Below are 18898 nucleotides of genomic sequence, written 5' to 3'. Positions count from 1 at the left end.
TCCTATGCGGGTAAACAAAAGGAAGCCTACACACATTGAATTGCCTTAGCGTGTCATAAACTTGAAATATTCCCCATTGTGGCGTTAGTAACCTGAGTAGCTTCCGAAGCTTGGACACATACTGACTCCAAGAACATAACTGGGTTTGTGACTCATCTGACTCCCATAGTTCATTCTTGTCTCTCTGGAAGGAACAGTAGTTGAAGTGCAGGCTAGTGTAGAATTTGTCAAATTTCTACCAATATTCTGTCGTAGGTGATCAGAGTCAGAAAACACACACTTCTTTATTTTCTGATGAAAATATAGGGTCAGAACATGTAAGAAATCACTCTATAAAAATGATCATTTCCCAGCTAATGGTGCATTTATTTCAACACAAGAATTTGAACCCTCCTTAAGAGTTTGTGTTAATGGTATTTAACTAAGGGTCAATTAAATATGAAGCAGAATACGTAAGACGTCAGGGACTATGCACTGAAACCGGGGAACCCAGAGGGGAGACTGTAGACGACGGGAGGTTTTGCCCCCAGAATAGTTGTTTTTCAACCCATAAAGAATATGCTGACTGGTTTCGGGAGTGAAGAATCTGGGGGGACAGATAACCAGTGTTGTCATGTGGCACCATGTGCCTTGTGAATTCTCCTTCCGTGTCTTCTCGCCCTTGGCCTACCTCCCCAGAACTTTTTGGTTGGGAAGACAGTGCTTCCAGTTACACCGGGAACAGGGCCACTGTGCGAGCTCTGCCTCGCTCACTACACCTGGATCTGTCATGCCGCACCCTTTCATCTCACAATGATCAGATGCCAAAACCAACACCGGACGGTAGCTAAGGTCTTTAATAGGAACAAAACGAAGGAAATGCCTCCCCGCTCGCCCACCCCGGGACCAGCGGTCGGGGGCGATGGCCGGACGCAGTCCACAGGCACACCCAGCGGCTGCCACTCCTCGGCTCCTAGCGCGGGAAGTTCTTGGGGTACAGCTGGAAGAGCTTGCCTTCCTGCGTGGGCTCAAAGCCGTACTTGTCCAGCTGCTCCGGGTCGAAAGTGCCGTCCCTGTAGTCCTTCTCGATAGCAGGTGCCACTGCCTCCCGGAACAGCTGCTCGGCCGTCAGCGGCACGTCTGTGCCCGCCGGGACGCTGTAGTTCACATAGGGCTTGAGCTTGAAGCCAGCCAGCTCGGGCACCACCAGCTCCGGGACCATTTCCTTGACCTGCACGAACTTCCCGTCGCGGGCGTGCACGCCGGTGCCCTTGGTACCACGGCTCTTATAGAAGGTACGTGGGCCCCGCTTGCTGGTCCACCTACTCATGCGGTCGGCGCCCCGCACCACGATGCGGGCCGCCCCGCTCAGGAGGCCCATGCTGGGTGGGTCCTGCAGGATGCGAGCGTCCTCCGAGCCAGTTCACGCGTACGAGGCCGCCGCCAGGCGAACTCTTGCGGGTCTCCGCCGCACGGCACTCAGCTTCCGGCTCCCGTGATGACTTCCGGCAGTCCGCGCGGCTTCCGGCGCCGTCAGGCCTCTGCGCCGCAGCAAAGCAGCTCCGATTGGCTGCACTGCGTCCAATGCGCAGCCTCCACCCTGCGAGTGGGCGGGACCTCCAGACCCCGGCCAATGCGCGTGGAGGTCCGGCGTCCGCGGCGGGGCGGCGGGAGCGCGGACGTCGGCGGTCCGGCGGTGGGGTAGTGACGGGAGCGCGGACGTCGGCGGCCCGGCAGTCGGGGTAGTGACGGGAGCGCGGACGTCGGCGGCCCGGCGGTGGGGGGTAGTGACGGGAGCGCGGGCGTCGGGCGCGCGCGGTCCCGGTGAGTCCCCGCAGAGCGCCCTGAGGTTCTGGCTGGTCCCGAGAGGAAGGGTAGCCATTAGCTGCCCCACCCGGTGACGGACGCACACCGCCCCACAGGCCCGCGCGGCCCTGCGCTGCGCGGTGAGCCGCCTGTGGGAGGCGGAGCCGTGTCCTCTCGGTCGTCCGGACACTAACCACCGCTTCCAACCCCAACTCCGAGGTCCCCCAACCCTGAGTCCCGACCCCGCTGCCTGTCAACCCAAGCCGCCCAACTCCAACGGCCTTCAACCCCGAGCCCCCTAACCTCGACGCCCCCTTCACCCCGACACCCGTCAACCCCAACGCCTGTTAACCCCGAGGTTTCCCAACCTGATGACCCTCCAAAATGACACCCCCAACCTGGATGGCCACTAACCCCGGTGCCTCCTAACCTGCCGTTTCCCAACCCTGCAGCCCACTTGCGCCCCTTCCCTCTGGCTCTGTGCTGTCCCAGATGGAGAAGCAATGGCTTCCACTTTGCCTCCCTAGCACGTGCTGGGGGCCATGAGCTCTACCCCACCTCAAATGTGCAGGGTGGGGTGCGTGGGGAGACTGCCTGGTCAGGGCACTAGCAGACCACAGAGCTGGGGTCAAGGGCGCTGCTGGCCTTTCAGGAGACTGAGAAGGAAGGTTCTCCATGTGGTGGCAGAGGACACAGGACATTTGACCCAGGAGCAAGTGGGCTATGACCTTGCATCTGCCTTCTGCATCCTGATTTCTCTGGGTGGGATTTTGGAAGAGATAAATCCTCCCTTGCTGCTGCTTTTCTAAGGGGTCTGGGAGCCACAAGGTGAAGGCCCCAGACCTGGCTCCTCACCTCTAGACAGGGGTAAAGTGAACCAGGCAGGTCCTCAATTCATCATCTCCTGGACCCAACACACCCACCTTGAGGTCAACCACACCGGATAGGAAATCCCCTGACACAGGCCACTAGGTGTTCTCACAGTCTGCTGCCTGGCCTGGCCCCACACACCCCTACCTCACCCCCCAGCCACAGCCTCATCGCTGAGGCACTGGGAGCTCCTGGCTGCACTAGGCCTTGGCTGAGCTGCCCACACCCGCCCTTGACCAGCTGGGAGAGGAGTAGGACTTGGCTGCGCTTCGGGGTTCCTGGGCAGCCATGGGAGAGCTGTTTACAGAGAGGGAAGTGGCTCTGGTGTTTCTCTTCTTGGAGAACACAGCTTTCCACCAGGGTTTTCCTTTCAGTGAAGACATAACTTAAGGAGAAGAGGAACCCAGGAGAAAAGGCTGAAAGCATTGCTCTGCCCCATGAGCGTGAGTTGAGGGAACATTTGCCCTGAACCAGTGCTTCTTTTCACCTTGACTGTTTTTTTCATTTTTAGCCATGAAGCAAGAGGAAGATGCCAGCCCAGAGGTATGGAACTAGATGGTTCCGGGGATGAATCAGAGCCTCAAAATTCCCAATTAGGGGTGTTTCTGCATTTGCTCTGTGGGCAGCTCCTTGAAGTTGGCTAAATGTGGGAGAGGTGGTCTGGGCCCCTCTGTCTCCTTGTCGGATCTTGAGGCCACTTCTTCTCTGAGGTCAAAACTCAGTTCCTGCTCCCCCTTAGGACTTCTGCTTGTTTAAAAAAAATTTTTTTTAATGTTTATTTTTCAGAGAGAGAGAGAGAGAGAGAGTGAGTGTGTGAGTGAGGGAGTTGTAGAGAGAGGGGAAGACACAGAATCCAAAGAGGCTCCAGGCTCTGAGCTGTTAGCACAGAGCCTGACATGGGGCTTGAACCCATGAACTGTGAGATCATGATCTCCACTGAAGTCAGATGCTTAACTGACTGAGCCACCCAGGTGCCCCAGACTTCTGCTTGTTTTGATGGGAGTCTTTTCCTTAGTGGAACATCTGTAGCTACATCACAAAGGCCTTTCTCTATTCCTGAAACAGAAAAGTAGATACATTAAAACAACCACGAAAGCCTGAGATGCTCAACCATACGAAGTTATATAACTAGATTATGGGACACCTGTGTGACCCTTTCCGTGGATATCCCTGGTTGTCCCCAAAGCGGTGGTTGAGCTCTAAGGGACACACTTAGTGAAGGGTGTGGTTGTGAGTGCTGTCATGTTGAGAGCTGAGCACAATTGAGGCCAGGAGATGCCTCAGCTCTGAAGCAAAAAACTCCCACAACTTCCATTTGCCTCCTGAACCAAGTTCAAAAACATGGTTTTCTGGACCACTTACTTATTCTGCCTTGAGGCAACCAGCATTCTGCTTTTGAGACCCTTTTCTGAATGCCCTTCCATTTCACTGGGGTTTTTGGTGTCTAATGCTGGCCTCTGCTTTAGTTCTTGGCACTTGTGTAGAGACTAGAGAGGATTAACAGGGGCTCCCTGCCCTCTCCTCTTCCTGGCCTCTTGGGAGGAGGTGTGTGGGCGCCAGGAGGAATGCACAGTGGCTGCTTGTTTCACTGGTTTCTCTTGCTTGTTTTCATCTTCATCATTTTGGGGGAATCAGCCAGTACCCTCAGGTAGGTGGCCCCAGCCATCTGCCCACTCACCCTCCTGTGCTCACTTTTCTCTTCCTCCTCCCTCTCTTGGGTCTGGACTTCAGAAGCCCCTAAAATCTCCTTCTTGGGGAGTGGTCGGTGCTGGTAAATAACCTTTCTCTGCTATGAGCTGATATGCCGTGTTCTCAGAATCCAGGGGGCTCCTTGGGGTTTCTCAACATTGCTGCGGTGCAGGCTTCGATGTGCCCTGGCACATGGCTGGCAGCACACGGTGTTGTGGGGTGCACCCCTACTGGCTAGCCGGGTTTGCTCCTCTAGACTTGCATCTGAGGAACTGAAAAGCTGAAGATTGAGGATTCCACACGGCACAGCTGCTGGCCCTTCCCAGCCATCCCGCGGGTGGCCTTGGAGGTCGGGTTTCTCTCTCTGTGCTGAGCAGGTGCGCTCGGAGGACCTCAGCAGCCCAGAAGATCACTTCTCCCAGGGCTGCTGACTGCCCTTCTAACCAGCAGCTTTATTCTTGCGGCCCTGGGAAGCCAGGGCCATGCCTGTGTTGGCCCTTCGTGACCACAATGTTCCCTTCCAGGCTGGCTTTTGTCTGGGTCCTGTCCTGCAGTCCTGGGGGCTGCAGTTGACGGAGCAGCGGTCACAGTCTACCATGGTAACCGCCTTACGTGCCTCCTGGTGACGGGTGGGTGCTGGGATTTGTGGGCTTGCTTCACTCCTGGCTGCTCCTGTCACCTCCGTCCCAGCCTGTTGCCGGGGTAGGGAGGGGCTCTGCGGCAGCCTTGCTGACAGGCGCTTTGTCTGTCTGTGACCTCACCCAGCTCGTGGGGATTGTGATTGGAGCCCTCCTGGCCCTCGCCCTTGTTGGCATCACCGTCTTTTTTGTGTATAGGAGAGTTAACCGATTCCGTGAGTATCTTACTTCAGATATCCACCTCTATGGGGAAGGGACAAGGGCTTGGGAGAGTGGGGGAAGGTTCGGTGACCTAACCCCTGTTGTGAGCTTCTAGGAGCAGCCCTCAAGCCTGTGGTGGCTTTTGGTGGGAATTGCTGGCCTGAGGCTGTGCACGCCAGACCTATGGGATTTGAGTATGTTCCCAGCTTTCTCGGCTCGCAGAGACCCTTTTCTGAATGCCCTTCCATTTCACTGGGTACGAAGGGCTGCGAGTCCTGTTCAAAGGGCTGCAAGTCCTGGTACGAAGGGCTGTGAGTCCTGTTCCCCGTGATCCAGTCTGTGCCAGCCTGGGCCCCAGACGCTGGGTGCCATTCCCTGACACCATAAACCGTAGCAGGGGCAGGATAGGCTCGGTGTGTGTGCCCTACGGGCTGCTTGGCAGAGCCTTCCTGCCTGCCTGTGTCCCAGCTGTGGCTCAGGAGACCCCTCTGCTCCCCTTGCAGGACAGGTACAGCCCGCTCCGCAGTACAGATTCCGAAAGAGAGACAAAGTGATGTTTTACGGCAGGAAGATCATGAGGAAGGTAACTTGTGCCGCAGGCCCTGTGTTCCCACAGGCCCCAGCGCAGTGGGGGCCCCAACAGCCTGCAGCTGCCCTCATGCCGCATTGTGGGGTCCTCCTAACGTTCAGAGACTGTTGGCCAGAGCAGAGACGGAGGGCTCATTGGCCCTTTGAGGTGCACATTCGTCTCAGCTAGAAAAGAGGACAGAGTCTCTTTCAGGAATATTCTGGGGTGCGTGGACACACAGGGTTCTGGCCATGGTGCTGAAATTGGGGGTCCTGCCAAGATTTGGAAGCTAGGAGGCCTCACTTCTCAGTCTGGTGGAGCCCTGCCTGCTCACCCCCGGTCTCTTCCGCTCCCCTGAGGGCAGGAGGGACCCCACACTTCCCAGAGGCTTAGTGTACTTGAAATACGTGTTTAAAATAACTCCTGGTATTTTAAAATTGTCCCGATTTGTTACTTTTTCTGGATAAGCAGTTAATTCATGTTCTTTGTAGCAAACTCGAAATACCACACAAGAAGCCATGTGAGTCCTTAGGTGGACCTCCTGTTCTCCTGGCCGTGAAACAAAGACACACTGGTGCTGCTTGCAGGCCATGATGCTGGCCTAGAGCCTGAACGGGATAGGGCCAGCTTTTAAAAGGCGGTCGAAAGGGGCTGCTGTGCCAGCGTGACAGAGGGGAGGCTGAGTGTCAGCTTTGCAGGCAGAGGGAACACAGGCCTGAGGATCCAGCACTCTGAGAATGCTGGCTGTTTGGTGATACGGCCAGGTGGCACTTCATCGTCAACGGCACCAGGGATGGTTCCCTGTGCCCAGGGCAAGTGGGGCAGGTGGGGCAGGCAGGGAAAGACCCTCGGAGCTGCTGTCACATCTGCACGCAGCCCAGCTCCTGAGGGCTGCGGTTGACCCCTGAGGTTGACCCCTGAGGCTGAGGCTGGGTCCAGTAGGTCACAGGGTCGGGACTCGGCCTTTCCCTTCACCTTGCAGGTGACCACGCTGCCCCACACTCTCGTGGGGAGCACGGCTGCCCCCCGGCAGCGGGCAAGGAAGAGGACCAAAGTGCTGTCTTTGGCCAAGAGGTACTGGGAATGTCCTTGAGACCACACGTGCCCCAGCTGGCCTCCCTGGCGGGCCCTGGTGAGCCTGCTGGCCATCGCTGCTGCCTATGGCTTCCCTGCCTCTGGGTTTGCAGTACTCCTGCCATCTGCTTCGAACCCCTTTGGGCTTCTGCTCCAGAGGCACGTATCTCTGCTTTGTAGGATTCTGCGTTTCAAGAAGGAATACCCAACCCTGCAGCCAAAGGAGCCACCACCCTCCCTGCTGGAGGCGGATCTCACAGAGTTTGACGTGAAGAATTCTCACCTGCCATCAGAAGTTTTGTACATGCTGAAGAATGTGAGGTGAGACCAGCCGGGTGAAGGAGGCTGCAGGAGGCCTGGGGCTGTGCTCCCTAGGACTGCCCGAGCTAAGTTTACCTTCCCTGGCCGTCCGCACGGCCTCTCACAGCTCTTTCCTGTTTAGTTTAGTATTTGTTTACTAATCAGCATTTCCGTCTTCGTGAGGAAACTCAGAGCAGCTATGGGAAGTGTGTGGCTGGATCAAAGCTGCAAGTCTGGGTTCCCTTCCATCTCTGCCCAGAAACCCCATTCTTTCTAGTGGCGCTTCACCATCCAGGAGGGGTGTTCCGTCCACCTGCTTTTGCTTATGTCTCTGGTTCAGATTCATAGTCATGGCTCGAGAGTTCTTTGAGCTGACGGGAAAGCAGTTTATGGGAATTCCCGAAGTGTAAGCTTCTGTCCTGACAGTGACTCCAGGTGGCCAGTGCTGCAGGGTCTGCTTCTCTGTGAACTCTAGCCCTGTGGGTCTGACCAGCAGTGCCTGTGGCAGTGGCTGTATTTGCATCAGCCTCTTGGAAATGCTGTCCTTCCTTCTCTCCTTTCCAGAAGGTGTCCCACATGTGCTATGGTTCTTACAGGGTCCTGGGCCACTTTGAGAAGCCACTCTTCCTGGAACTTTGCAAACACATGGTCTTTGTACAGCTGCTCGAAGGGGAACACGTCTTTCAGCCGGGGGAACCAGATACCAGCATCTATGTAGTGCAGGATGGGCGCCTGGAAGTCTGCATCCAGGACGCGGTAAGAGCGCCTGTCACGTGTGTGGATGGCCCCAGGGAGTGCAGAGCAAGGTGGAGGGTGTGGGTCTGTTGTGTATGTTGTTTGTTGTGTTTCTTTTTTTTAAGTAAGTTCTACACCCAACATGGGGCTTGAACTCACAACCCTGAAATCAAGAGTTGCATGCTCTACCGACTGAGCCAGCCAGGCGCTCACGTTGTGTTTTTACTTAGATGTCTGTCATTGAAAACATTTTTTTAAGTTTTATATTGAAAAGTTAGTATAGCATTTTAAGTTTCAGTTCTTTGGGGAAAATGGCACACTTTGGTCCCGGCATTGGCACACAGCTGCCCTTCAGTGTTGGTACGTTACCTTCACTCATGCATGTGGGGGTACCCATGGGTTAGTGGGTTCAGCGGCATTCGGTGGTTTTCTGCCTTTTACCTGTTCTAAGCCTTTTGAGATGTCTCTCCAGTTTCCCGAGAACACCCTCAGCAGTTGGGTGTTGACCTGCCACCATCAGTTGTACCCTTGCCTGTTGTGAATGATTTTAACTCTAAGAAAATAATTAAGGTATTAATTCAGCTGGAAACGCAATACTTGCTTCCTGCCTCTGTTAATTACACCCATGAATCAGATGTCCCAGGGAGCAGCTTCCAGGCCAATCAAGCCTGTGGAAGTCTTGCTTTCCAGCAGAATGTATCCTTTGATTTGCCCAGGGGAGTGACCCAGGCTTCCCACTGCTTATTATTGTTGAAGCAGACACTCAGTGAGCCCCAGTCTGCACAAAGTGGCCCCTGACCTTAGGGAAGTCCCCACCTGCCAGGACCCTGGGGTGGGCCCTGACCCATAATGGATCCCACATATTCTTTGGGTTTCTAGATACGATGTTGTCCGGGCAAAATTACTGTGTGTGTGTGGCTTCATCCCACACTGGACTTGATGGGGATGATGAGAGAAGAAATGGTCTTTGTCTAGTTTCCTCCCATTTGGGCCATATCAGCATCCAGGGTTATTGTTTCCCAGCTAGCCAGCCTTTCCTGAAAATGTGACTTTGGGCCAGAAGGAAGGGTTCTTGGAGGGTGACCAGGGCCAAGTTTGAACAAGTTCAAAAAGGAATTTCCTGGGTGAAGCTGAGAAGTTCCTGTATTAAATAAGCACCTACTTTTCTTTCTCTTTTAATCCAGTGGAAAAACACATCAAAATGCTATTATTTATGCCAGTAACAACCGAATTTGGTCCTTAGAACTTTTTGTTTGGGCCAGCACACTCACTTAGGTTTTATGAAATTCAGTCTAAGTCCTCCTAGTGAGAATAAGCCCTGGGTTGAAGGGCCACGCCCAGGCCGAGCTTCCTGATTGCTCTTAACTCATCTTTGTTTTTTCTGTCCTCTGCTTTGGAGCTTGCTCCACCTCTAATTCCTGAAGGTCAAGTAGGGCACAGCCTAACCCTCGGGACAGGCGACAGTGGAGGCTGGGTTGCCCAGCTGGCCTGGGCTGGGCTGAGCCACCTGTCAGGGGATGACTCTGCTCTGTTTCCTGAGTGCAGGATGGCACCGAGGTGGCGGTCAAGGAGGTTCTGGCTGGAGACAGCGTCCACAGTCTCCTCAGCATCCTGGATGTCATCACTGTGAGTCTCCCGGGTCTACCCAGAAGTCACCTGGACAGCATGTCCCTCACTGCCGAGTCCAGTTCTCCCCAGTGGCGAGGGGCTGGCCTAGGACGGGAGGGACCCCCAGCAGGTCAAGGGTGTGTGGGAAAGCAGCTGTAACTGTGTTGAAGGAGAGCTGGGCATTTGCTCACGGGTTTTGGCTGTCTCTTAAATGATTATTGTTATATACACGTGGTCTGAGATGCAAAAGGCACAAATGTTGTGAGTGAAAACACTTCGTCTCACCCTTCAGGCCCCAAGGCCCCTTCCTAGGAGGGCCCTCCCATGGATCTTCTGTGGTAACGGGTGTCTCTCTGTTGTTCCCAATCTCCTGCTGTTGACTGGTTTTGTGTGCACGCCACTCCATATGTTTGAGGACCAATTTGCAAGACAGATCCCTAGCAGAGACTTCCCAGGTGTGAGAGTGCACCCCCCACACGCCTGAGCCACAGTCCTGCGGGAGGACACCTGTGTCCTCACCCCACCAGCTAGGGAGCCATCTCATGTTTGATCTTTGCCAGTCCAGTCAATTAAAAGATAACATGAAATGTTATCTTGGGATTTTTAAACTTTTTATCATGGTACACTTGAAACATATTCAAAAGAAGACAGAATCGTAAAATTAATCGTGTGTGCATCACCAGCTTCAAGAAGTCTCGGCTCAGCATGACTATTCCTATCTCATTAACTAGAATTTAATGTTTAATTTTCTTTTTCTCATGAGTAAAGTCTTCATACAATGAAGCAAATCTTAGGTGTCTGCTACTTGAGCTTAGATAATGCACACACCTGTGTAGCTCAAAAGGTGGCATGTGATTGTCACCTTACCTTCGAAGTTATTCTTTCTGCTTTCACTTTTAGCTATACATTGAGGCAGCTTATACCTCAGTTTCCCCAGAAACTGCACAGAGGAGTCTCTAGAGCAGTTCAGCAGACCTTGGCAAGGACGCATCCGTGTGGGGCCAGGAACCTATGTACTTGTGTGACACTCACATGGTGGGCGGAGCCCTTGGTGGGTGTCCTCTGATCCAGTTCTTGAGTTCTTGTGCACAAGGGGGTGATAAACTCCAGAGACTTTGAGGGTGCCCACTGTTTTCACCCATCCCTGTTAGGCTGGCACAGACGTGTTTTGAGCTGTGGTGGGGCCTGGGATGGAGGCATGGATAGGACTCTGGCATCTTGCTCTGGCCCCAGGACCTGGTGTGCCTTCACGAGATGCTTGGCCAGGGCTGAGAGGGACACTACCTCTGAGCAAGGCAGACCTGCCTTAGAAGGCCAGCTGAGGGCAGCCTCTGCCTGGAGCCTTGTGCTGGGAGAGGCTACTCAGACGTGCAGGACAGGCCCCATATGGCTGTGTAGGGCTCTGGCTGGTGTGTTGGAATCTGTAAGGTGCACAGTTTTCTTTCTGTAAAGGATGTGAAATGAGCAGAAATGATTCCAAGGAGAAGAGCTGAGTCCCAGAACTCACTTAGAACATTTGAGAACCACATGCCCAGAGTTCCCGATGTACAGGGCTTGGTTAGGAGGTCGGGACTACCCCACTCCCCCATTGTGGGCAAACTTCCAGTTACACAGCTCCCTCCAGAGACTGCTGGGCCCACCCTGGTAACACAGACATTGCTAACATGTGAGGACTTAACAAGGGTTGAGGGGCTCCCCCTGAAACCAGGGACCCAGACCAGCCAAGTTCCTGACCATTCAACCCTGGTGGTGTAGATGTGATGTACGTGTGGGCCACTGAGACTCATCCGTGGCAGGGCGGGGGGAAGGGGGGCATGCAAGTGGTGCAGCCACTGTGGAAACAGCATGGTAGTTTCTTGAAAGTTAAAGATGCATAGACCGCATGGCCCAGAAGTTCCACTCCTGGATATTTAGCAAGAGAAATGAAAACTGTTTGCACAAAATCGGTGCGTGAACATTTATAACAGCTTATTTATAATTGCCCCAAACTGGAAACAGGCCCATTGCCCTTCAGCTGCTGGGTGGTAAGGACATTGTGAAGCATCCATAAAATAACCCCGTTCTCAGCCATGAAGAGTGCCACTGCTGGTGTGTGAACAGCATGGCGGGCCTCCAGCTGCCGTCTCTGTGAGAGGAGCCAGACCTGTGTGGTTCCATTTATGTGACCTTTGGACAAAGGCAAAGCCATCAGGACAGAGAAAATCCCAGGGGTTGCCAGGAAGCAACAGTGGAAGGATAGGCTGGTGCCAGCAGAGGGTGGCATCCTCGCCAGAAAAACGGGTTTCTCTGTAGTGCCAGCCGGCTCCTCTGAAGTGGTTGGTGCTTGGAGCCCGCTGGCCATCTGCTTCCCGTGAAGGGCAAGGCTCCTCAGGGCCCTCGTGGGTGTCCCGTGTGGGGCAAGGTGCTGGCATCTCGCCCCTTCTGGAGACAGGGTGCTGGGAGCGGCCTGACCTCGCTGTCCTTGCAGGGCCACACTGCTCCATACAAAACTGTGTCCGCCCGTGCGGCTGTCCCTTCCACCGTCCTCCGGCTCCCAGCAGTGGCTTTTCAAGGAGTTTTTGAGAAGTATCCTGAAACCCTGGTGAGGGTAGTGCAGGTGGGTCGCTTTTGCAGTCCCCCTTTCTGGCCTGGGAGCCACTGCACGCACATGAAGGCGCATCCCGAGTGGGTGTAGAAAAGACTAAGGTGGCTTTTTGGAAGTTTTGTAATACACATTTTACAGTAAAAGTTAACATTCATGACCTCACAGAGGTCCTCGGAACTCCTACCAGCCCCCAAGAGGGTTCTTTTTTTATTATTAAACTTGTTTTGAAGTAATCTTAAAGATTTACCAAAAACTTGCACACATAATGCAGAGAGTCCTTACGTCCCTAGCGCCAATATCTTAGGTGGCCGTTGGGGGGTTGTCAGAACCTCGGGTTCGTGCCTGGGAGGGTGGTGAGGGGCGCGGGGGTCTGAGGAGGCACCAGGCCTGGCACAGCTGGCTGTCCCCTCACAGATCATCATGGTGCGGCTGCAGCGGGTCACCTTTCTGGCTCTGCACAACTACCTGGGCCTGACCACAGAGCTCTTCAACCCTGTAAGTGCAGCCTTGCCCCCCCCCCCCCCCCGCCCCCATCCTTGTGGCCAGGACCCTGGGCTTTGAAAGGTTTACTCCTCTGCCTTAAAGCGGATACTGGTAGATGAGTCAGGGGCTTGAGTGTCCCGAGAGTTCCTGCCGAGAACCCTTCCCACCCATGGGGTTTGGGGGATGGGACTCCTACTCCTCCCAGAACAGCCTGCAGTTTGGCCTGAATGTGGCCCCTTTGGTCACCTTGCTCTGTGACCTCATTTCCCCTTTCCTGTTGCTCACTTGGTGCACACAGCTGAGCTGCCTGCCCACCCAGTGGAGGCGGCCACCTCCTGCACCCTGGGGTCCCTCCCGCCATGGGGTTGAGCTGATGGCTGTGAGAAGGGTCAGCTCACTCCACCCGGAGCTGCTGTGAGCAGTAGATGAGACCCTCCGAGGCCCTGGTTGGAGGGGGCTGGATGCTGACCTCTAATTATTGGGGTCAGTGTTACCCTCGGGTGTTGTCTCTAGTTTTGATGGGCATTAGGTTTTATCATCTTCCTTTACTGGTATTCTAGGGCATATCCTTTCGGGTTTTTTTTAACTTAAGATTTAAACAAAATGTTTATTAGAGAGTGTGCGCGCACACACGCGAGTGGGAGAGGGGGTGGGGGTGGACAGAGGATCTGAAGCAGGCTCTGCATTGAGAGCAGAGAACCCGATGTGGGGGCTCAAACTCATGAACCTTGAAATCATGACCACCCAGGTGCCCCAACCTTTTGTTTTCTACATTACTGTCCATCTGTTTTTATTTTTTTTTTTTTAAATTTTTTTTTTTTTCAACGTTTTTTTATTTATTTTTGGGACAGAGAGAGACAGAGCATGAACGGGGGAGGGGCAGAGAGAGAGGGAGACACAGAATCGGAAGCAAGCTCCAGGCTCCGAGCCATCAGCCCAGAGCCTGACGCGGGGCTCGAACTCACGGACCGCGAGATCGTGACCTGGCTGAAGTCGGACGCTTAACCGACTGCGCCACCCAGGCGCCCCACTGTCCATCTGTTTTTAAAAAAAAAGTTTAATATTAATTTTTTGAGAGAGACAGAGTATAAGCAGGGGAGGGGCAGAGAGAGAGGGAGACACAGAGTCCAAAGCAGGCTCTAGGCTCTGAGCTGTCAGCACAGGGCCCGATGCGGGGCTCGAACTCACGAACCGTGAGATCGTGACCTGAGCAGAGATCAAGAGTCGGATGTTTGACTGAGCCATCCAGGTGCCCCAGTATTACTTTCCATCTTAATGAAGGGCATTAAGGTTTCTGACAGTGTGGACCACCATTTAAACTTGACGGAGTTGCCAGGATAAAGCAGGCTGGGCCTTTGTTGCCGTAAGCACACAGCTAGTCTCTCCACTGGTCACCACTCTTCTCATCCCCCTAAGTGTGGCTGCGGAGACTACTAGCCCAGGGTACCGCTGGAGCACCTGCTTCTTTCTCACGCCCCAGGAGAGCCAGGCTATCCCCCTGGTGTCTGTGGCCAGCGTGGCTGCTGGCAAGGCCAAGAGGCAGGTGTGCTGTGGCTCTGAGGATCGTCTTGAGAGGCCCCTCCGGCCCCAGGAGTCCTGTGATCCAGGTACTGGCCCTGGCCTGGCCTCCAGCCTGTGTCGGGCCTCCTTTCCTCCCCTCACCCCTGTCTCTGTGGGAGGACTTGGCTCCAGGAGGCAGCCATTCGGGGAGCAGATTCCAAACTTCATGTCGCTCTAGCCCTTGAGAGGGGCCTACATCTGGGGCAAGAGACTGTCCACTGAAGCATCTTGACTAGGGGTCACCTCCAGGGTGACAGTATAACGTGCGGCCATGCTAACAGATGTGGGACAGGTCACCAGCTCGTGTATGAACAAATGGCTAACAGACTAGTAAAATCAAGCTATGCTGCGCGGGGTCCTTCCTGGAAGGTGGCTTTGTATAAACTCACCTGAGGGTCCGGTGGAGCGCCGAAGCGTGCCAGGCTCATGCCAGTGCGCTTGGAGGGCCACCTGGACTAAAACGGTCCCTGGGAAGGGCCAGGCACATGTGGGTGGTGAGGGTGTGTTCAGAGGCCCTTGAGACGTGATTTCTGCACTGCTGTGGGAACAGAGGCCTTGCTTCCCACCCGTCTCCTCCCGGCAGATCGAGGGGGCAGCCGTGCAGCAGCCCCTGGGCCTCTGCTGAAGAGGAGCCAGTCCTTCCCGCTGCCTTCTGTTCACGAAGAGATCCTGGATGAGCTCAGCAAGGCCCAGGCAGGTGACCAGGCCCCTTTTGCTCCACCAGGTAAGGCATTGGGTACCCTGACCTTGGAGCGTTGATGGGTGGGCAAGCCCTCAGGCCCAGAGAACCCTGTGCACACACTCAGCCTTGATTTGATGCGGTGGTGATTGTCTTGGTGCCCCAGGCATCCTGTGGGCTCCTCTCCATGCTGTGCCACTTCTGTGCTCCCCGTGTTCTCACCCCCGAGGCTGTGCCCGGCCACTGCAGGAGCATCTGCTCCAGCACCATCCTTTCTTCCCTGTGCACACCATCAGGCTGCATCCCCTGCTGAAATAGACTTCCTAGGCCCTCTGGCCCCTCAGCTGCCACTGGATCTGCTTCCACGCAAGCAGAGCTCTCCAGGAGCTGTCCATGCCAGCTCGTCCCCAGTCTGTCTCTGCTGTGCTTTCTCAGCAGCTCTCTGCCCCTCTCCGGGGCACCTTCCCCACAGGGACTTGGCCTCTGTGTGGATAGGCTCCCAGCGCATCCTGGCGGTTGGGCCAGGGATTCTCTCATCCCGTCCGCAGCCTTCACAAACTAGCTCATTCCTTACCACCTTCTAATTTTGCTCTTATGTTCATTAGAAAGTTTGTTTAGTTTTTATGTGCATTTTGTGAGTTGCCGGCAGGTTTCATCATCTGGTGTATTTGAGAGCTATCTGCGTCCCCCTTTAAGAATTGTCTGTTTATATTCTCTGCTCATTTTCTGCAGGGTTTCCTGAGTCTGCCTTGTTGACTTGCATTAATTCTGTATATGCTCTGGATAGAAACCTTTCACCATTTGTAATTGTTCAGATGTCTTTTTTCCGTGTTTGTCTGTTACAACGCCCAGCCTTGCGGACCATTGTGGAGCAGGAATCCTTGATGTTCATTTATTGAAAAGCAGCCGTTGCACACCTTGTGATTTGTGTTTGGGGCCTTCCTTATTCTTTGCTCATTCACTGGGTTGTAAGTGCATTTGTCTAGATCCTTTTCTGCTATCTCTGTGGTTTTCCCTTCCCTGAGGTCTCATTCATTTGCACTTCCTACTTGTATGTGTTTGAAGTAAGAAATTAGGTCTTTTCTTACTTTGTATACTGATAATTTACACAGCGCCGTTAAGATCTTTCATTTACCTGTTGCTTTTTTTTTCCTTTGGTGCCATGTTCATTTGGTATCAAGTTTTTGACTCTACGTGGAATTTTTTGTTTGTTTAGTAATAGATTTTTGGAGATGTGATTCACATACCATTAAGTTCACCCTTTTAAAAAAATGTTTATTATTATTATTTTTTAAGACAGAGTGGGGAGGGTTTGGAGTGGGGGAAGAATCCCAAGCAGGCTCCATGCTCAGCACAAAGCCCAATGAGGAGCTCGAACTCACAACCGACTTCCAGATCATGACCTAAGCCAATATCAAGAGTCAGATGCTTAACTGACTAAGCCATCCAGGTGCCCTGAGTTCACCCTTTTATTTATGTATTTATTTACTTAGGGGGGCCTGGGTAGCTCAGTTGGTTGGGCATCTGACTTCGGCTCAGGTCATGATCTCATGGTTCACAAGTTTGAGCCCCATGTCGGGCCCTGTGCTGACAGCTCAGAGCCTGGAGCCTACTTCTTGGATTTTGTGTCTCCCTTTCTCTCTGCCCTTCCCCTGTTTATTCTCTGTCTCCCTCCGTCTCTCTCTCTCTCTCAAAAATAAATAAAACATTAAAAAATTTTTATTTATTTACTTAATTTCTTTATTTTTTAAAGCTTATTTATTTGAGGGAGAGAGAGAGCACAAGCAGAGGAGGGGCAGAGAGAGGGAGAGAGAATCCCAAGCAGGCTCTGCACTGCCAGTATGGAGCCCAATGTGGGGCTCAAACTCATGAACTGTGAGATCATGACCTGAGCTGAAGTCAAGAGCTGGAGGATTAACCAGCTGGCACCCCCCAGTTCACCCTTTTAAAGTGTACAATTTATTAGTATATTCACAAAATTTTACATCCATCACTACTGTCTGTTCCCAGAACATTTTGTCAGACAGTGGAAATGCCGTGTCCTCATCAGCCATCACCCCCTGCACCAGCCCCGGGCAACCACTGATCTGCTTTCTGTCTCTTGGGTTTGCCTGTTCTGGATATTTCATTACTAGGATCTGCTTTTTAGGTATCTTTTGTGTTTTTAGGTATTCCTTTGTGTTCTATTTGCCTGTTTCTTCATGGATCCCAAGGTGTTCTCAATTTTCATTAGCTGCTTATGGTTGTATAATATGAATACAGAAGGTGTAAATCGTGAACGGACAGCTTATGATTTTTCACAAACTGAACTCACTTGTGAGGCTGGCACCCAGGTGCAAAAAGCAGGTGCCACGGTTACCAGTGGTGAAGTTAGGCTGCTGCTCCCTGCTCTTCTGAGTCCCAGCAGCCAGGCTGCTTCTCAGCTTTCGTCTGACATCCATGCGTGTTGTGTGGAGCAAGACGCACCTGTTCTCGCTGATGGATAGAGATTTATTGTGTGAATACACTGCATGTGTGTCTGTTGAACACACATGTATGTGTTCCTGTTGAAACCGCTGGCTCATAAAGTGCACACGATTGACTCGGAGGCACTGCCCACGCTTTTCTGAGTGTCGGTCCCAGTTCGTGCTTCCACTACCCTCCCAAGGCTGTGCTGTCCACTGTGGAGCCTCCGTCCCCTCAGGTGCTCTTGGCCTTGGGTGTCTGTGCTGCCGACAGGTCGCACCATCTTCCGGGAAACCTCCTGCTCTTGCACCGTCCTGTCTTCTTCACCTCACCCCCTGGGCCACAGTGGGTCTCTCTGTGGCTGCACCTCCAGCCTCCTGATGACTCTTGAGCCCCAGCACTTTCCATTTCCATGGGGAGTGGGCTGCCATTGTCTTTTGTCCATTTTCCTCTTAGGGTGTCATTCATCTAATTGTTGATTAATAGGACTTCTTTAGATAGTCTCTGTTAGATATAGGTATTGAAAATATTTTGTGCTCTTTTCACCCTCTTAATGGTGTCTTTTAATGAACAGAAGTTTTTAAATTTCATAGAGTCCAATTTATCAATTTTTTTCTTTTGTGATTATTATTTTGTGTCCTATTTGGGAAATCTGCTTGTAAGATTTAACATTTTACCATTCATATTTATCCTTCTAGGATTGGTTCTTTTGTCTAAAGTGAATGGGGGTCATGACACACTTTTTTTCCAGCTATTCAGCTGACCTGCTGTATTTTTTAAAAATGTGTTTAGCAAATTTTTTCAAAAGAAGCTTAAGTGCTAGATAACTGAAAATAATAGCAGTCCACAAATAATAAAGTTTGACTCTGAATTATCTAGTTCCATTAACATGTCTGGTTAACATCCATGCAGGTCCCAATACCTCTCCTCTGGTCCAGAAAAATAATGCCCTCTTATAGGACATGTGTCTGCAAAGATCAGAGACACTGATCAGAATCTTAAGTTTTGTCAACTGTCTTGTATATAGTACATAATACGTGATGTGTATAAACTAGGAGAATAGCATCCTACAGAAATGCGTAACCTTTGATATATGCGTGTATCCATTACGGGGAGTATGGTTGGGTTTTATTTGTAAAATAGATATTGGTATCACAATATCTTGGCTTAATAATAAAACAGTAATATGTTAATATATAAAATGTTAATAGGTTGTTAAATAATAACATAACAGTATTAGAGGAAGTACTATAAACACACAGTGTCTCAGACTGAACAAAAATAGTTATGATTAAAAGTTGGTTGTGGGGGTACCTGGCTGGCTCAGTCAGTGGAGCGTGTGACTCTTAATCTCGGGGTCATAAGTTTGAGCCCACGTTGGGTATACAGATGACTTAAAAATAAAATCTTAAAAATAAAAAAAAAATTTTCTTCTAATGTTTAGTTTTGAGAGAGAGCACAAGTGGGGTAGGGGCAGGGAGACAGTCACAGAATCCAGAGCAGACTCTGAGCTGTCAGCACAGAGCCTGATGCAGGGCTTGAACTCATAAGCTGTGAGATCATGACCTGAGCTGAAATCGGGCGCTTAACCAACTGAGCCACCTAGGCACCCCCCCCCCAAATTTTTTTAATTTAAAAAACAAAATAAAAGTTGGTTGTGGGTCACAGGAGAGCATGAC

The 18898-nt window shown here is 52.3% G+C and overlaps 2 protein-coding genes across 7 annotated transcripts in view; one reads left to right on the top strand and one right to left on the bottom strand.

Moving 5' to 3' along the window:
• Positions 1-818: 818 nt before the first annotated feature.
• Positions 819-1498, bottom strand: MRPL41 (mitochondrial ribosomal protein L41). Its single transcript, XM_060608108.3, has one exon. It carries the CDS (start codon positions 1358-1360, stop codon positions 953-955), a length of 408 nt encoding a protein of 135 aa, XP_060464091.2. The 5' UTR covers positions 1361-1498; the 3' UTR covers positions 819-952.
• A 136-nt stretch (positions 1499-1634) lies between these two features.
• PNPLA7 (patatin like domain 7, lysophospholipase) overlaps positions 1635-18898 on the top strand; it is a 63714-nt gene continuing 46450 nt past the window's right edge. Inside the window, exons 1-13 of one of the 6 annotated variants that reach the window (XM_060608076.3) lie at positions 1635-1803; positions 3167-3198; positions 4869-4943; positions 5110-5197; positions 5687-5766; positions 6734-6825; positions 7006-7146; positions 7722-7881; positions 9406-9486; positions 11936-12064; positions 12467-12547; positions 14016-14142; positions 14679-14819. In XM_060608076.3, the coding sequence (XP_060464059.1) occupies positions 3169-3198; positions 4869-4943; positions 5110-5197; positions 5687-5766; positions 6734-6825; positions 7006-7146; positions 7722-7881; positions 9406-9486; positions 11936-12064; positions 12467-12547; positions 14016-14142; positions 14679-14819 (1225 nt within the window). In that variant the 5' untranslated portion in view covers positions 1635-1803; positions 3167-3168. Of the gene's footprint in view, positions 1804-1834; positions 1926-3166; positions 3199-4868; positions 4944-5109; positions 5198-5686; positions 5767-6733; positions 6826-7005; positions 7147-7721; positions 7882-9405; positions 9487-11935; positions 12065-12466; positions 12548-14015; positions 14143-14678; positions 14820-18898 lie in introns of those variants that run through there. The other 5 variants (XM_060608072.3, XM_060608073.2, XM_060608074.3 and 2 more) reach the window with 5 other exon arrangements.

The sequence above is a fragment of the Panthera onca genome, chromosome D4 (assembly GCF_046562875.1).
Source record: "Panthera onca isolate mPanOnc1 chromosome D4, mPanOnc1 haplotype 2, whole genome shotgun sequence".
In the NCBI taxonomy this organism is placed as follows: domain Eukaryota; kingdom Metazoa; phylum Chordata; class Mammalia; order Carnivora; family Felidae; genus Panthera; species Panthera onca.
This window is presented reverse-complemented; position numbering and strand designations above follow the sequence as displayed.